Raw genomic sequence first — 14,714 nt, forward strand, 5'->3', positions numbered from 1 at the left:
ATAAACTAATTTAATCAATATAACAATACAGGCAAACCTCAGTTAACAAGGCTATGACAAAGAAGCTCTTTTAAACAAAGTCTTTTATGATCACTCAGCCACAATCTCTTCTTCCTTCTCTTTTGTCTAGCTGAACAGGTTTTTAGCAGCATTATCCCTAAGAGGATGGTGAGGGAAAGCTGGAGAAATACAGACTTTTGGTGTCAGGTTGTATGTAGTAGCATGTTGTATGTAGTAGCCCCAGAGGGTTTTTAATAATCTATCCCGTTTTTATTACGTTTTTACCATTTATGTGTTTTAAATGCAATTTTTTATCCTGTATTTTTGTTTTAATTGATATATTTTATTACTGTTTTATCTTTTTATAGTGTGATTTGTATTATGTTGCCTATGTTTTGTTCTTTGTTGTTTGGGCCTCTGCCCCATGTAAGCCGCCCCGAGTCCCCACGGGGAGATGGTGGCGGGGTATAAATAAAGTTTTATTATTATTTTTATTATATCTGCAATACAGATGCTGTCTGGTGTTTCCATATTAAGTGTTTGGGGGTGAAACTGCTATGCATGATACAATCTTTTCATGGGCATCTGGTACTACCTTCATGACATTATCCAATTGTAGTCCCACTATGTGGACCCCAACGGTGCTCAATTTTTATTTCCATGAGCAGACAATTCATTTCCCCACAAAAGTATTTGACAGTGGCATCATCTCTGCAAATATGATTCTTTGTACCGTAACCTATTCTCTATTTTAAAAGCATGATTTTGCTATGTTCACCTGTGTACTTAATTCAAGTCACCTCCAAGATGTTTGCTTCCACTGAACGCCTGCTGCTAAAGCATGTCATGTTTACACAGCAAATACATTATTAGCAATGGGCTATTTTCCCACAGACTGTGCATAACTCATACTTGAACCTCACAGTGTTCCCTTCCTCCTTTTCAGTAAAGTTCACCCATCACCCTTACTGGAAGTGTTTGTTCCCTGGCATCACCTTGAGGGCTAGTGTTATGGAAACTAAGATAAATAAGTTAAAGTCAATACTATCAATTGGCAACCTTGGTTTTAAAAGTTGGTGGGGAGGAAACCTATTATATAACTAATAGGTTGTATAAAAGGAAGTCCAAGCAGCCATTCTGTCCTCTGTAGACTGATATTATCTGAGGTATCAAGGAAAGGTTTTCCCAACAAGAGAAAAAGCCACTGGAATTCAAAATGTTTCTCTCAGCTCTTACTATTCTGTGCCTGTTCTGCACATGGACCAGAGCTGCTTCCATCTCCTCTGGGACTTGCGGTGAGTGTTACAAAATCTTCCCTTGTAGTTATCTAGATATGTGCTGAAACTGCCAGAAACCTATTAAACATAGATGGGATTTAGGAGCTAGTCCCACAACATTTACAACAAAGGGTAGGTAAAAACTGACAAAGGCATCACTCCTATGTCCCCTGCTATCACCTACCTCCTATCACCTACCTTTTCCGATAACGTGGTGATCATAGTGGGATTGGGAAGGGACCATTTTTGTTTCTTGCTCCTGAGCAATAATGGTAGGGAACATTCATATTACAAGGTGTTGATGAACTATTACTCCCATTATGCTTAACCACTGGCCAGACTAATTAGGGCTAATGGGCTTCAACGATATTTGGAGGGCCACAAATTTCCTAGCTCTGTCTTATAGTGATGTATAGCCATGTTCTGCTGAGCCAGGCAAAAATAATGAAATAGCAACTGCTCTGTTCTCACATTGTGTAAGAAAATAAATGTTTTTAAATGTTTAATTTAATTTATTTTGAGCTCAGTGTTTTGTATACGTTTAAGGCATTGAATAATTGCTATATGTAAGCCACCTTGAATCCCCTTTGGGATAGAGAAAGTCGGGATATAAATAGGGTAAATAAGTAAATAAATAAAACAAAGAAATCTGGTGGTTGTTATTAACAGTAGTGTGATGGTGGCATTTTAACCTTGTATATATGTGCTGTGTATGTGCTTCAACTACACCCTGTTGAAATGTCTGAGCACCAGAAAATAAAACAAACCGTGTGTGTGCAGTGTTGCAGGATGTGGTGAACTCTCCTGTATGAAGAAACATTTCTACAGAAGATCAGCAGCTCAGTTTGTGCCTTCCAACAACTCTGTTCACCAACATTTGAGCCGCAGTGGCGCAATTGATTAAACCCTTGTGTCAGCTGAACAGCTGACCTGAAGGTCAGAGGTTCGAATCTGTGAAATGGGGTGAGCTCCCATCTATCAGCCCCAGCTTCTCATGTGAGGACATGAGAGAAACCTCCCACAGGATGATAACACATCCGGGCATCCCCTGGACAATGTTTTTGTAGGTGGCCAATTTTCTCACTTCAGAAGCAGCTTGCAATATGTTCTCAATTCACCTCTGACACGATAAAAAAATCCAACATTTGACACCATGATTTCTTTGTGTTTCTAAGGTGTATGCTGTCCCCATCTTAAAATACATTTTAAAAAGACAATCACTCTAAGGCAAGCATGGGAAAACTTCGGCCCTCCAGGTGTTAGGAATTGTGGGAGTTGAAGCTCAAAACACCTGGAGGGCCAAAGTTTGCCAATGCCTGCTCTAAGGACTAGTTCATGCATGGTGTGCTTTTTTATAGACCTGAATATTATTTTTTAAAATATAGATCATTAACAGATGTAAAATTTACATTATGAATGGCCACAAGGACAATGGAATATCTTTGCCCCATTACGTTTGATATATAATCTATATATATAAAAGGATAAAGTTGCGGGCGCAGTGACTATAACAACAAAACTAAACATCCCAGAAATACGAAACTTGGCAACACACTGCAAAAGCCTTGTCTCCCGGTTACAACAACACAACCACACCACAAAACCACAATCCAGACCCACAACACTCACAACAACACATTATGACTATAACAACACAAATAAACGCCCTAGAAATACAAAACTTGGCAACACAACACAAAAGCCTTGCCTCCCACTTGTAACAACACAACCACACCACAAAACCACAATCCGGACCCACAAAACTCACAACAACGCATCGTGACTATAACAACACAACTAAACACCCCAGAAATACGAAACTTGGCGACACAACGCAAAAGCCTTCCCTCCCAGTTGTAACAACACAACCACACCACAAAACCACAATCCGGACCCATAAAACTCACAACAATGCATCGTGACTATAACAACACAACTAAATGCCCCAGAAATATGAAACTTGCCACACAACTAAATGTCCCAGAAATACAAAACTTGACAATACAACGCAAAAGCCTTGCCTCCTGGTTGTAACAACACAACCACACCACAAAACCACAATCCGGATGCACAAAACTCACAACAAAGCATCGTGACTATAACAACACAACTAAACGCCCCAGAAATACGAAACTTGGCACACAACTAAATGCCCCAGAAATACAAAACTTGGCAACACAATGAAAAAGCCTTTCCTCCCGGTTGTAACAACACAACAACACCACAAAACCACAATCCGGATGCACAAAACTCACAAGAACGCATCGTGACTATAACAACACAACTAAACGCCCCAGAAATACAAAATTTGACAACACAACGCAAAAGCCTTGCCTCCCGGTTATAAGAACACAACTACACCACAAAATCACAGTCTGGACCCAGAAAACTCACAACAATGCATCGTGACTATAACAACACAACTAAACGCCCCAGAAATACGAAACTTGGTGACACAACGCAAAAGCCTTCCTTCCCGGTTGTAACAACACAACCACACCACAAAACCACAATCCACACCCATAAAACTCACAACAACGCATTGTGACTATAACAACACAACTAAACCGGATGGCCATCTGTCTGAGAGGTTTGGGTGGGTTCTTCCTCCATGACAAAAAGAAAGAAAGGTGTTGGACTGGATGCAAACTACAAATTCCAGCACCCCATGGCATGGAGTCCATGCATTTCAATTAGAGGCCTCTTCCTTCTCCCTTTCCCCACCATCCAACCCATTGATCCAGTTCCATGGCTCCGCAGGCAGGAAAGGCTGGGACGGATAGAACGAAGGAAGGAGGGAGGGAAGGGAAGCGAAGGAACGCCAAGTACAAGAGCCCTCCCTCTCTGCCCGGAAGGCCAAGAGCAAAAGGGAGAGAAAGACCATTGATCCGGTTATATTTACCCTCCTTTCTGACCAGTGTGTTCTTATCAGCGAGCTCAGGATCGGAGCAGAGAAAGGGAACAGCATAGGAATAAAGGAAACAAGGAGAGCACCCACTCTATCTGTCCATCCATTCATCTGTCCATCCACTCACCCACTAATAATAAACACCTACACCGGCAAGAATCAGCCATGCACTGAGTCTACAAGGCCATTCAGTGCTCATCCACCTCCCCAATCTCTACATTCACACTTGGCCTCCAAAAAAATAATTACAATAATAACAATGACAACAACAACAACAAGAATCTACACCATCATAGGCAAGAAGCAGCCAGGCACTGAGGCTGAGAGGCCAGTCAGTGCTACACTGGTTCTCCAAAAAACAATACAGTAGCATCTAACTTATCCAGCCTTCATGACCACTACAACAACAACAATAATAATAAACACCTACACAGGCAAAAAAAGAAAAAAGACTATTGTACCACAATAAGATGTAACTCAGCAGAATCAGACATCACGATTAACAACAAACCAAAGACAACAGGGATCTCAAGCAACTATCAATCAACACAAAAATTGAAGAAGGTAACAGACTTCAAATACTACTACTAATGTGAGTATAAAGAAGGGTGGAGGTCACAGCATAAATACAACCTAATGTAGACTGACCAGCACCACCAGACTAAGCCACAGCAACGTGTGGCCGGGCACAGCTAGTAACATTATAAGATATTCATGTGTAATATTATGTTGTAAATCATATGTTAAAAGAAACAGGGCTTTTTCCCTGATTGGCTTGATTTTTAAGTGAAGGAATGTTTTCCCCTATACAGAAGCATTCAACCAAGCAACCTCTTATTTACTAAACTTGAACTAGCATAGTCCAGAAACTGAGCTATCATTTTATCCGCTGTTGATGTGAACTAGATTGTCATTGATAGCATTTTCACAGCACACATATTCTCGAAGAGCTGGGATGCACAACATATGGCCCGTGGGCTGCATGTTGCATGATTTTGGGTGGCCCACTTTTGCTTTTTGTCTCCTCTCGCCCCTGAAGGAAGTTGGTGGGCAGCATAAGGCTTGTAAGGCTTCAGTGCTGGGTTTGAGGTCTGTATGCTCCTGGCATCACCAGCAGAGGAGGGGCTGAAATGAGGGGCACGGACTGGCCCTTCCCAATGCCTTCCACGGGGTTCTTTGCTGCCTTCTCCTTTGGCACTTCTCTCCCTCCCTCACCTGAAGCCCAGTGAGTGAGACAGGAAGGGAAGTGCTAAAGGAAGTAGCTGCAGCAGCTGCAAAAGCCCTGCAAAATGAAAATACACCAGTTCCATGCTAGCTCCATCTTGTCGTTGTACTCTCCGCCCTCTCCTTCTCTTATTGAAAATTAGACCCCAAAATTATTTATTATGGTCCACTGCACTATAGAAACATACAGCAAGCCCATGTTGACTTTTCCTTTTGCCCTATAGTAATGATTATCATGAATTTGCCCTGAAATGTCGCCTCACCCGTACCCTGGACCTCAGGAAGCAGCCTCATGATTATCATAATCCTCTCACAATACTCCAGGAAGACAATGGGATACACCAGAGCTTCTGGGTCTTTTCTTCTATTTCCTGATATGATCTGATTCATTCCTGGGAATGTTTCCTTCTCTCTGTCACCAAATTGGATTGCCACCTTGAGCTCCCAATGAATTCGCCAACGCCTTGTGCACCCTTTTAGTTTGGAGGTACTGTGTGTTCAGTTTAGTTTTGGTAATATAGTGGTCTGAGTGTTGGGCTATGACTCTGGAGATGAGGGTTCGATTTCCTACTCAGCTATTGAATCCCATTGGGTGATGCTAGGTAAGTCATATAATGGGGGTTTCTGGGTCATCAACTTTTAAATCAGAAACAACTTGAAGGCACACAACAACATTTATTATTTTGGTACTAGGAACAACTTCTTGGCTGCTGGATTCTTGAACTCAAAAGTGTTCTTCATTTACATCAAGCTCTGCAGATGCTGGTAATAAAACAGATTGTGCATCCCTAAAGGCTACTAACCCCTATCTGAGCTGAACTACAGTCTGGCAAAAATTCCAGGGAAGAGTTCCAGATATAATGTGGTGCTTGACAAACTTCTGCTTTTCTTCATTTCAGTTGTTCCTGAGAGCAAGCAATCGTTGGTCACAGGACTTGAAAAGCAATTGGTGGCCTATGCCAACCTGTTATATTCCCCTGAGCCCAGTGTCCTGATTGCTCTGAACCTGGCAGAAAACCAGGACATCTCTGCAAGAATGTTATTCCTACAGCAACTCAAAGACACAGCTGCAAAAGGTAGAACATCTGAGATATGTCTTTCTTGGTATGCAAAGTTGTTACAAATGACAAGTGCATTGAAATATATGGGCATTCAAGAGCCAGGCCAGGGGGAGGGGGAGAGATCTTTGTAGAAATTAAAACCTTCCTAAAGCCTGTTCTTAAAGCTAAGCTAACCATGAGAAGTTTCTGGTTTTTTTCTCTCTCCCCCTCCTTTCCCTCTCAATATTCCCTCTCCCACTCTCACAACAACAACAACAACAACAACAACAACAACAAAAACCAGCAATTTGTTTTATATAGGCAGTCCCTGAGTTACAAGCATCTGCCTTACGCATGACCCCTAGTTAAGAACAGGATGAGACAGCAGGAAGTGAAAAAAACTACCCCTATGAAGGGAAATTCACTCCTGGAAGAGTTATCAAGGGGAAAAAGTGTCTTCACTGAAGCTTTCTCACCAATCCTGGTTTCTACAACAAGTCAATTTCTTTCAAAATCCAATTATCACAAGGACAGAAAATGAAATGAAATCTGAACAGGGGCACAGACAGCAAAACACACACACTTTGTGCTATCCAAAGATTATACATTTACATATACATATATAGCAGTGGTTCCCAATCTTTGGGCCTCCAGGTGTTTTGGACTTCAGCTCCTACACTTCCTAACAGCTGGTAAACTGGCTGGGATTTCTGGGAGTTGAAGTCCAAAACACCTGGAGGCCCAAAGGTTGGGGACCACTGATATATAGGATGGAGTTACACTTAGAAAATGTACCTGTTCTGACTGACATTCACATTCAACTCAAGAACAAACCCATAGAACCTATCTTGTTCATAACTTGGGATTCCCTGTATGCAACTATTCCATAATTTCTAGTGATCCAAAATATGCTCACTTCGGCTTTTTTAATGTCTGTCCCCTCCCTTTCATCTATTCCTGAAGAGATGACATCTGGTAAAGTAGCCCTTTATGTCCTGGCCCTCCGATCATCCTGTGAAAACCCTACTGATGTCACCACACCAGAAAAGAAAGTTAACTTGGTTCAAGTCCTTGAGGAGAAAACAAAAGAAGAGATTGACTACTATTGTAAGTAGACATACAGGCACTGTATTCCTTCTTATAATTCAGTTACAAGATGACTCTTGGCAGCTAACCACAAGTGGCTTGGTGACTCCATCCCAATGGATGAGGAGGTGAATCTGATCTTAGTTTAAATTGAACTTTACAGGAGCTATCCAAAGTGCTGAAGATATTGAAGGCAGCCTAGTTCAGAACCTTAGAGATTCTTTACAGATTGAAATTTTACAGTTTAGATTGAAACTCAAAGAAGAATCACTGAATCACAGAAATGCAAGTCACTGGAGCAACTAACACTTCAACCAAGTGCTCTGTCTTCTCTTCCCATTCCTTGCGTTGATGACTTTCATCTGCCTGGCTGTGAAATGTCTACATCCTTCAGGAATGCCTTCTACAGGATACACTAAATGTTTTCCGAACAATCTTGTTATCCACAGAATGAGACTGGCATCCATGTTGCCAGTTCAAAAGATTTTAGGTGCAATATACCAACTGCTTTCAGTTTCCTGTTAACTCTTAGCCATAAGAGTATGTAATTTTATACTATTTTACCTGTTTTACATTGGTTTAATTAATTTTTTTTGGCATCCCTGCTATGCAAGTCTATTGCCCGCCATGTATTGAAGAAGGAAGGACTGAAGCAGTACCTGCTCTACATGTTTCCTCCCCATGTGATCAACCTGGGAGTCTACACAGTCCCAGCCCCAGATTCCTGGCACTCATCTCCAAATGTCTGAATGGAACTCATTCAGTGTTTTTCTTTGTGTTCTATTTCGGAATTATCCTTTGGTCCTCCAGGTATTTTTGGGCTTCAGCTTCCAGAATTTTTTACTATTGAGTAAGCTGGCTGGGGCTTTCAGGAGCTGAAGCTCCAAATACCTGGAGCACCAGAGCTTGAGAACCACTCCTCCAGGATGTAGCATTGGAATGGGAATAGAAGCTCTGTGTGGACTGTAAGAAGGAGCAAGGATCCAATAACACCTGGTTGTTTTGCAGATAGCCATGACGCCCCCAAGACAACCTACTACCAGTTGGCACTGGATTGTCTGGCCCTGTGTGTAGAAAACAGCCCAGATGTCGAAATGGCTGCTATCATCCTTGCCAAGGCAGCGCTGTCTAATGGCTTCCAGAGTTCAGGCCGTTTCTCTGTTGGTAAGATAATGGCACTTAGATTATATACCTTATTTTAAATTACAATTTAATTTCACCCTTCCTCCAAAGCACTAAAGACTGCATGCATAGTTCGTAAACACCTCCACACTTCTAAATCCTTGGTATCATTTTGGGAGTGAAGAAGGACTGAAAGTTAATGACTGGAGCTCTAGTCAGCTCTGTAGGTGCCTGGAGAATGTGATGGCCCAGGATGTTCACAATCACTTTTTTCATCTGCTTTTCAAATAACCCAATTTTGTTCTCCTCCTATTTTCCCTCCATAGTTTACTTCAATTGCTGTAAAGTGAGCTCGAAATATAAAAATAGTTGCACGCAATTAATACAGTGAAATTATGAGAAGGGGACAGATTTTTGCCCTTCCTAGTAAACTCAGGCACATGCAAATTGCTGTAGCCTTTCCTAGCTTGTGTGTACTTCCTCATTAATAAATTTAGCCATCTTGACTACACTCTCGTATAGCATAGCAACTCGTATTCCAGTTCACACCTGTGAAATTTGGGATACTATGGTGTGATTTCCCACATGCAGCACTAAATAGTGACACTCTTCTTGCACTCCCTACCTGTCTGGTGATGGTTAAGTATTCAGCAAAAGGGAACAATTGTGACTCTTCCAAAGTTTTTTGGCATACAAATCCCATCAGATTGTGGAAGCTGTTGTCCAAAAACTCTCTGAAGAGTATAGTTGCCTATAGTTGAACTGTGGGATGGTGTTGCAATTTGCAGATACTGCAGCCGTAGCAAGTTTGGCATTGGCCTGTGTGTATGATGGAATGATCGCAACTCAGCAGAACAAGCTTGTGGGAACTATTCAGGATGCCTTGGGCCACCTCACAAAGCAAATCCTTGGTGAACAAAAGAGCAGTGGCATCATTGGTAACATCTATAGCACTGGCCTAGCAATGCAGGTATGTGCCTCCTTACACTAATCACTGAAGGGGACAACCCAAAGAGTCTTCTCCACCCTCTGCATCTTGTTCTCAACCTCTCTCATGCAAGTTTACTTCTATTACTGCTTTTTAGGCCCTCAGTGTTACTTCAGAGTTCTATCTCAGTGGAGACTGGAGCTGTACTAAGACTCTAGACAAAATGTTGGATGAGGTCGACCTGGGAGCCTTTAATACCCCTGCTGCTGCTTCTCAGATCCTACCTTCTCTAGTAGGCAAAACGTACTTGGATGTAAAGGGCTTTGTTTGCTCCCCAGAAGATGGTAAGTCTTTATCCTCATGAGGTTCTCTCTTTCAAGGTGTATGGAATCAGGCAATTTCTCTGTTCTTTCAAGCAATGCTGGAACAAGAAGTGGGGTTTGTTTTTGTTTTTTTGCTAAAGGTTCATCTTATGGGAAATAAAAAGACAAAAAACCATGTCTTCTGTCTTTCAACTGAGCTGCTGAAGCTGTCTTTAAAAGTTAAGCTGGGTTGTAATCTTTTTAACTTCCACCTGACAGATTTCCTACACTAAGAGTGGGAATTTTGCAGCCCACCAGATATTGTTTGACTGCAACTCTCATCAGCTCTAGTTAATTTAGCCAATGATTAAGAATGCTTGGAGTTGCAGCTCAACAATATCTGGAAGGCCATATAAGAGCCACCTTTGTTCTACATCTTAGCTGATGACTGACACATTTATCTTTTCCCACCAATGACTCAGTTCCATGCCATGAAGAAAAACTGAAGCTTCCCATAAACCTCATGAATTTATATTAGTCAACCATCTGTAAAAGGCAACACTTTCTTCCTGGGGTTGAGCATGTGATAAACTATCCCAAATAATATTTCTTCCACATGAATGTTTTTGGAATGATTTCCAAGGAGATCCATAAGATTTAAAACAACACCAAGAACTGAACAGAAACAAGTGCTGTGCTGTATTTAAATCCATGGCACTGACTTGGGAATGCAATGGGATGACAACAATTCAGCAGTGTTTGTAAACGTTACTGTTTTGAACTACAGTACACAAAATCCCCCCAGCCAGAATAGCCACTGTCCCCTATTCATGGCATCATTCCCTGTGGAGGAAAGGGAGGTTGCAACATACATGAAATGCCGTTAGAGGCCATCTCTGGATATTCCTTGTATAAGAAATGCCCATGAAATTAATAGGGCCAGTATAAATTGAGAGGCAACTTGAAAGTGCATACACAGATGACCACGTTAGTCTGCCTCAACATAGAGAGATGGGGCAAATACTGGATAGCTCTTAAAGTACGAAGTGGAGGCATAATATGTCACATTACCTGAATGTTTTTTTTTTTGCACAGTTCCCACCATTGCAGTTAGATACACCATCAGTAATGACCGGGTAGGAACCTACTTCACATTTTCCACAACGGTGAAGGTGCCAAAGGGCTCTGTGCTACTTGCTGTCCTGGAAGCGGCTCAAAGTGCGGAACCAAGTAAATTCAGGTAAATGAGGGACATTCTGAAAGCTTGGAATACAAATTGTGATTATTTCTTTATAGTTTTTTTCCACAAAAAGTAAATAAAGAAAGCACTGAAATGTCGATTTCCAATACATATTAAACTCTTATAGTAGTTTAGAGCAGTGGTTCTCAACCTGTGGGTCCCCAGGTGTTTGGCTTACAACCCCCAGAAATCTAGCCAGTTTACAAGATGTTAGGATTTCTGGGAGTTGAAGGCCAAAACATCTGGTGACCCACAGGTTGAAAACCACTGGTTTAGAGGAACCTGGATATTCTATTTCAATTCTGTTAAGTTATTTTCACCTTTATCTGTTGCTGTTCCAATGTTGCATTTTTCTTTCTCTTTTTAGATTTTAGTGGATCTCACTGTATCTGTGTTTGCATATCTTTCTCCTTCTTGATCTTTCTATGTTTTTTTCACTATCATTCTTATAAATTTTGTATTAATTGAATCTCACAGCTTTCAAACTGAACAGACTTCCTGGGGTCCCATGGTTGTCTCTATCAATGGTGTCCAAGCCAACAACAATGAGAAGACCTACTGGGAGTTTTTCAGTGGCAAAACACCTCTTGATCAAGGTATAAAACCTTCAGATAAGGAGTATTTATGAACTATGGAAGATGAAGGCCAGGCTGTGGTGCAGGCTCGTTAACAGCCAGCTGCAACAAATCACTCTGACTAAGAGGTCACGAGTTTGAGGCCAGCCCATGCCTGTGTCTTGTCTCTGTCTCTGTTCTATGTTATGGCATTGAATGTTTGCCTTATATGTGTGCAATCTGAACCACCCTGAGTCCCCTTGGGGTGAGAAGGGCGGAATATAAATACTCTAAAATAAATAAATGAACAATGGCTACTGGGAATTACAGGGGACTACATTCACCAGAAAATATAGTTTCTTCTCTATTTAATGTATTTGATTTGTTAAAGAAGGTACATCACAAGAGAATAAGAAGAGCAAAACAACAGGGCTGTGCCTGCGCATTTAGATACATCATTCCAAAACTACAACTAAAGACGTTGTATAGATTTTATCTATTAATCTGAGAGGTGACTGAGGGATAAGATAAGAAGTTCCAAAGAACTGCTTTGACTGGTGGGCTTAGGCCACAGCAGACGGTTGAGATTTGCCTTGCTAAGAGTTTCCAAAGCATTAGGTCAGATAGGAAATTGAAAAAGAAGTTATGGGTAAAACAGCAAGGCAAGAAGAAATGAACATCACATGCTATTTAGCAGAAGTGGGATAATAAAATGTTCATCTAAGTGTAAGGTAGTGGTAAGCTTTCTATTTCAGATGTCCGTGAAATAAACCTGACACATGACACATGACTAGAGTATTTATCCATTTAAAATCCTGTTGCTCCCTCTTGCAGAATTCTGGGATTTGTAATTTAGTGAGGTGCAAGACAGAGCAGTTTAAAGGTCCCTCCTTAAACTACAAATCCCAGAATTAGCAGCCAAATTTAAAGTGGATACTCTAGTGTGATAAGGTCGTAAGATAATTAAGCAGTGGCACTTATTTAATGTAAAATTGCTCTTCTCATCTGTATTCACCCAGGTTGAGTGAACATAAAATAATCATTCTGTGGACTATCATTCAATTTCCAACATACATATCATTTTTTTTCCAGGTGTTGGCAGCTACAAGCCTACAGATAATGAGCATATTCTGGCCATATTCAATACATATTGATAAACCAGTTCTCTGGAAGACAAAGGACAAATGTTCAAAGATGTACCTCCCAAATATACCAAAGTATGCCTCCACTGTGTGATACCTTGAAGGTCCAGAAAGTTAATAGTAAATGATTAATTGGAATGATGTGTCAATTAGTGCATATTTATTCTTGTAAAACTTGAGTACTACTGTCAACAAAGTACTGCTTTTCTTTATATTTCTTTATATTCACACAATGGGGATGCTCCCTGCCAGATAATAAAAGGGGTTAGTACTGTTTCTTTCCTTTGCTTCTTTCTAAATTAAGACACTACTTTCAAGGCAATAAGCTTTGGTAAAGTATTTTGTCTTAAAATAGATTACAAAATTGTGTACTAATCACTGCCAAAGACGTACCAATATAAAGGAAGAAAAGTCAGCGAGAATTATTATCAGAATGTTTGTAAACTTTTTAATGCAAAATACACAAAATGAAGAGATGGTTACACCACCAAGAAATACATACCAATTACTCAGCCCTGTGACAGCCCTCAAACATCAATTTTATACATGAGACAAGTAGAAATCATGATGTGTTGTCGAAATCATGATGCCTTCCAGATGTTGTTACACTACAACTTTCATCAGCTGCAGCCAGTATTGCCAAGAATAAAAAATTATGTAAGATTCATTCTGACAATGTCTGAAGGGCTACATGATCTCCACCCCAATATATAACAAAACAGTATAAAGGAGCATTCCACATACTTCTGCCTCCATCTCTCATTTACACTAGTTCCTAGGTGAGAGTAATTCCAAGATCTCTAGGTTAATCTTTCACCTGGATTAGTGGGAAACTGGCATCTAAATCAGTGGTTCCCAACTTTTTTTTTTATCAGAGCCCACTTTGACCAGGGACCACTCTCTGGTGCTATAAGGGAAAGCAGATAAGTAGCATTAATTTTTTTTACAGAGTGCAATCTGATACCATATTCCTTACCTGTCCAAATTTGACAGGATAGCTCCATTTAATACTAATCTATCTTTTTGTCTATTTTTTGCCTGCCTAGTGTGGCATATATCTGCCCACACGAAGCAGGTGAATATAGCACTGAATGAGACATGTAGAATAATCACAAGATGTTGATAGACTCTATAAGCTAGCTGGCATTGCCCCCCCCCCCCCATGTGCGATGGGAAGTTGCTGCCAATTGTGAGAGAAATAAAGTTGAACACTGAATGCCACCCACTATATGGCTATCAGTCTCCTCCCAGTAGACTTAAATCAAGGAAAAGCTTCGTGAGAACAACCACTTCTCTTAATGTTCCTCCAGCAAGAGCAAGAGTATCCCTCTGGGCAGCAAAATCAGGCAACCCCAGCTGTATGGCCCCTCACGAGGGTCTTTCTCCAGGGGCAAACCAAGAATGGACAACTTGGAAGTCCCTGAACAGACTCAGAAGCAGAGTTGGCAGATCAAAAATAGCACTACCTTGAAGAATCCTCCACCTTGTGTGACTGTGAAGCAAAACAGACAACTCCGCATCTGTATGTTTGCCCACAGTGCCCTGCCTTGTGCACAGAGGAAGAACGGTTCAAAGCTACAAGGTGGTCACTGTTGCCCATTTTTGGTTCAAAATTATTTAACTGCTTGTGATTCCTTTATTTTATCAGTTTTAAACTTATTTTATGCAATGCTTTTGACACGAAATAAAAAAAATTCTTTTTGAAATCCTTTTAAAATGTCCGTTTCACTCACCTTGTACCACTTTCCCTTCCCTGTAGGTTCAAGCAAAAGCAAACTGCTGCAACATTTTCCAGTTTATCTGTATTTCCTTATTACTAACTTTCCCTGTCTTAACCACTCTGATGCTCCTTTTTAATAAACAGCATTTAACCAATTTTTAGAGGATCTGA

At 40.8% G+C, this 14,714-nt stretch overlaps 1 protein-coding gene across 1 annotated transcript; it reads left to right on the forward strand.

Annotated features, from left to right (window-relative positions):
* The first annotated feature begins 1,020 nt into the window (after nucleotides 1-1,020).
* On the forward strand, nucleotides 1,021-12,961 carry cblif (cobalamin binding intrinsic factor). Its single transcript, XM_008110683.3, has 9 exons — nucleotides 1,021-1,295; nucleotides 6,309-6,485; nucleotides 7,413-7,556; nucleotides 8,544-8,699; nucleotides 9,446-9,627; nucleotides 9,743-9,929; nucleotides 10,983-11,127; nucleotides 11,605-11,723; nucleotides 12,774-12,961. Exons 1-9 carry the CDS (start codon nucleotides 1,217-1,219, stop codon nucleotides 12,833-12,835), a joined length of 1,251 nt encoding a protein of 416 aa, XP_008108890.1. The 5' UTR covers nucleotides 1,021-1,216; the 3' UTR covers nucleotides 12,836-12,961.
* Nucleotides 12,962-14,714: the final 1,753 nt, after the last annotated feature.

The sequence above is a fragment of the Anolis carolinensis genome, chromosome 1 (genome assembly GCF_035594765.1).
Source record: "Anolis carolinensis isolate JA03-04 chromosome 1, rAnoCar3.1.pri, whole genome shotgun sequence".
Lineage (NCBI taxonomy): Eukaryota > Metazoa > Chordata > Lepidosauria > Squamata > Dactyloidae > Anolis > Anolis carolinensis.

What these genes read in the sequence shown, in the direction of transcription:
- cblif (XM_008110683.3), top strand. Translation starts at nt 1,217, where the DNA reads ATGTTTCTCTCAGCTCTTACTATTCTGTGCCTGTTCTGCACATGGACC. An exon ending in CAAAGACACAGCTGCAAAAG is followed by an intron (nt 6,486 to 7,412) that starts GTAGAACATCTG and finishes CTATTCCTGAAG; the next exon opens with AGATGACATCTGGTAAAGTA. An exon ending in GCGGAACCAAGTAAATTCAG is followed by an intron (nt 11,128 to 11,604) that starts GTAAATGAGGGA and finishes TGAATCTCACAG; the next exon opens with CTTTCAAACTGAACAGACTT.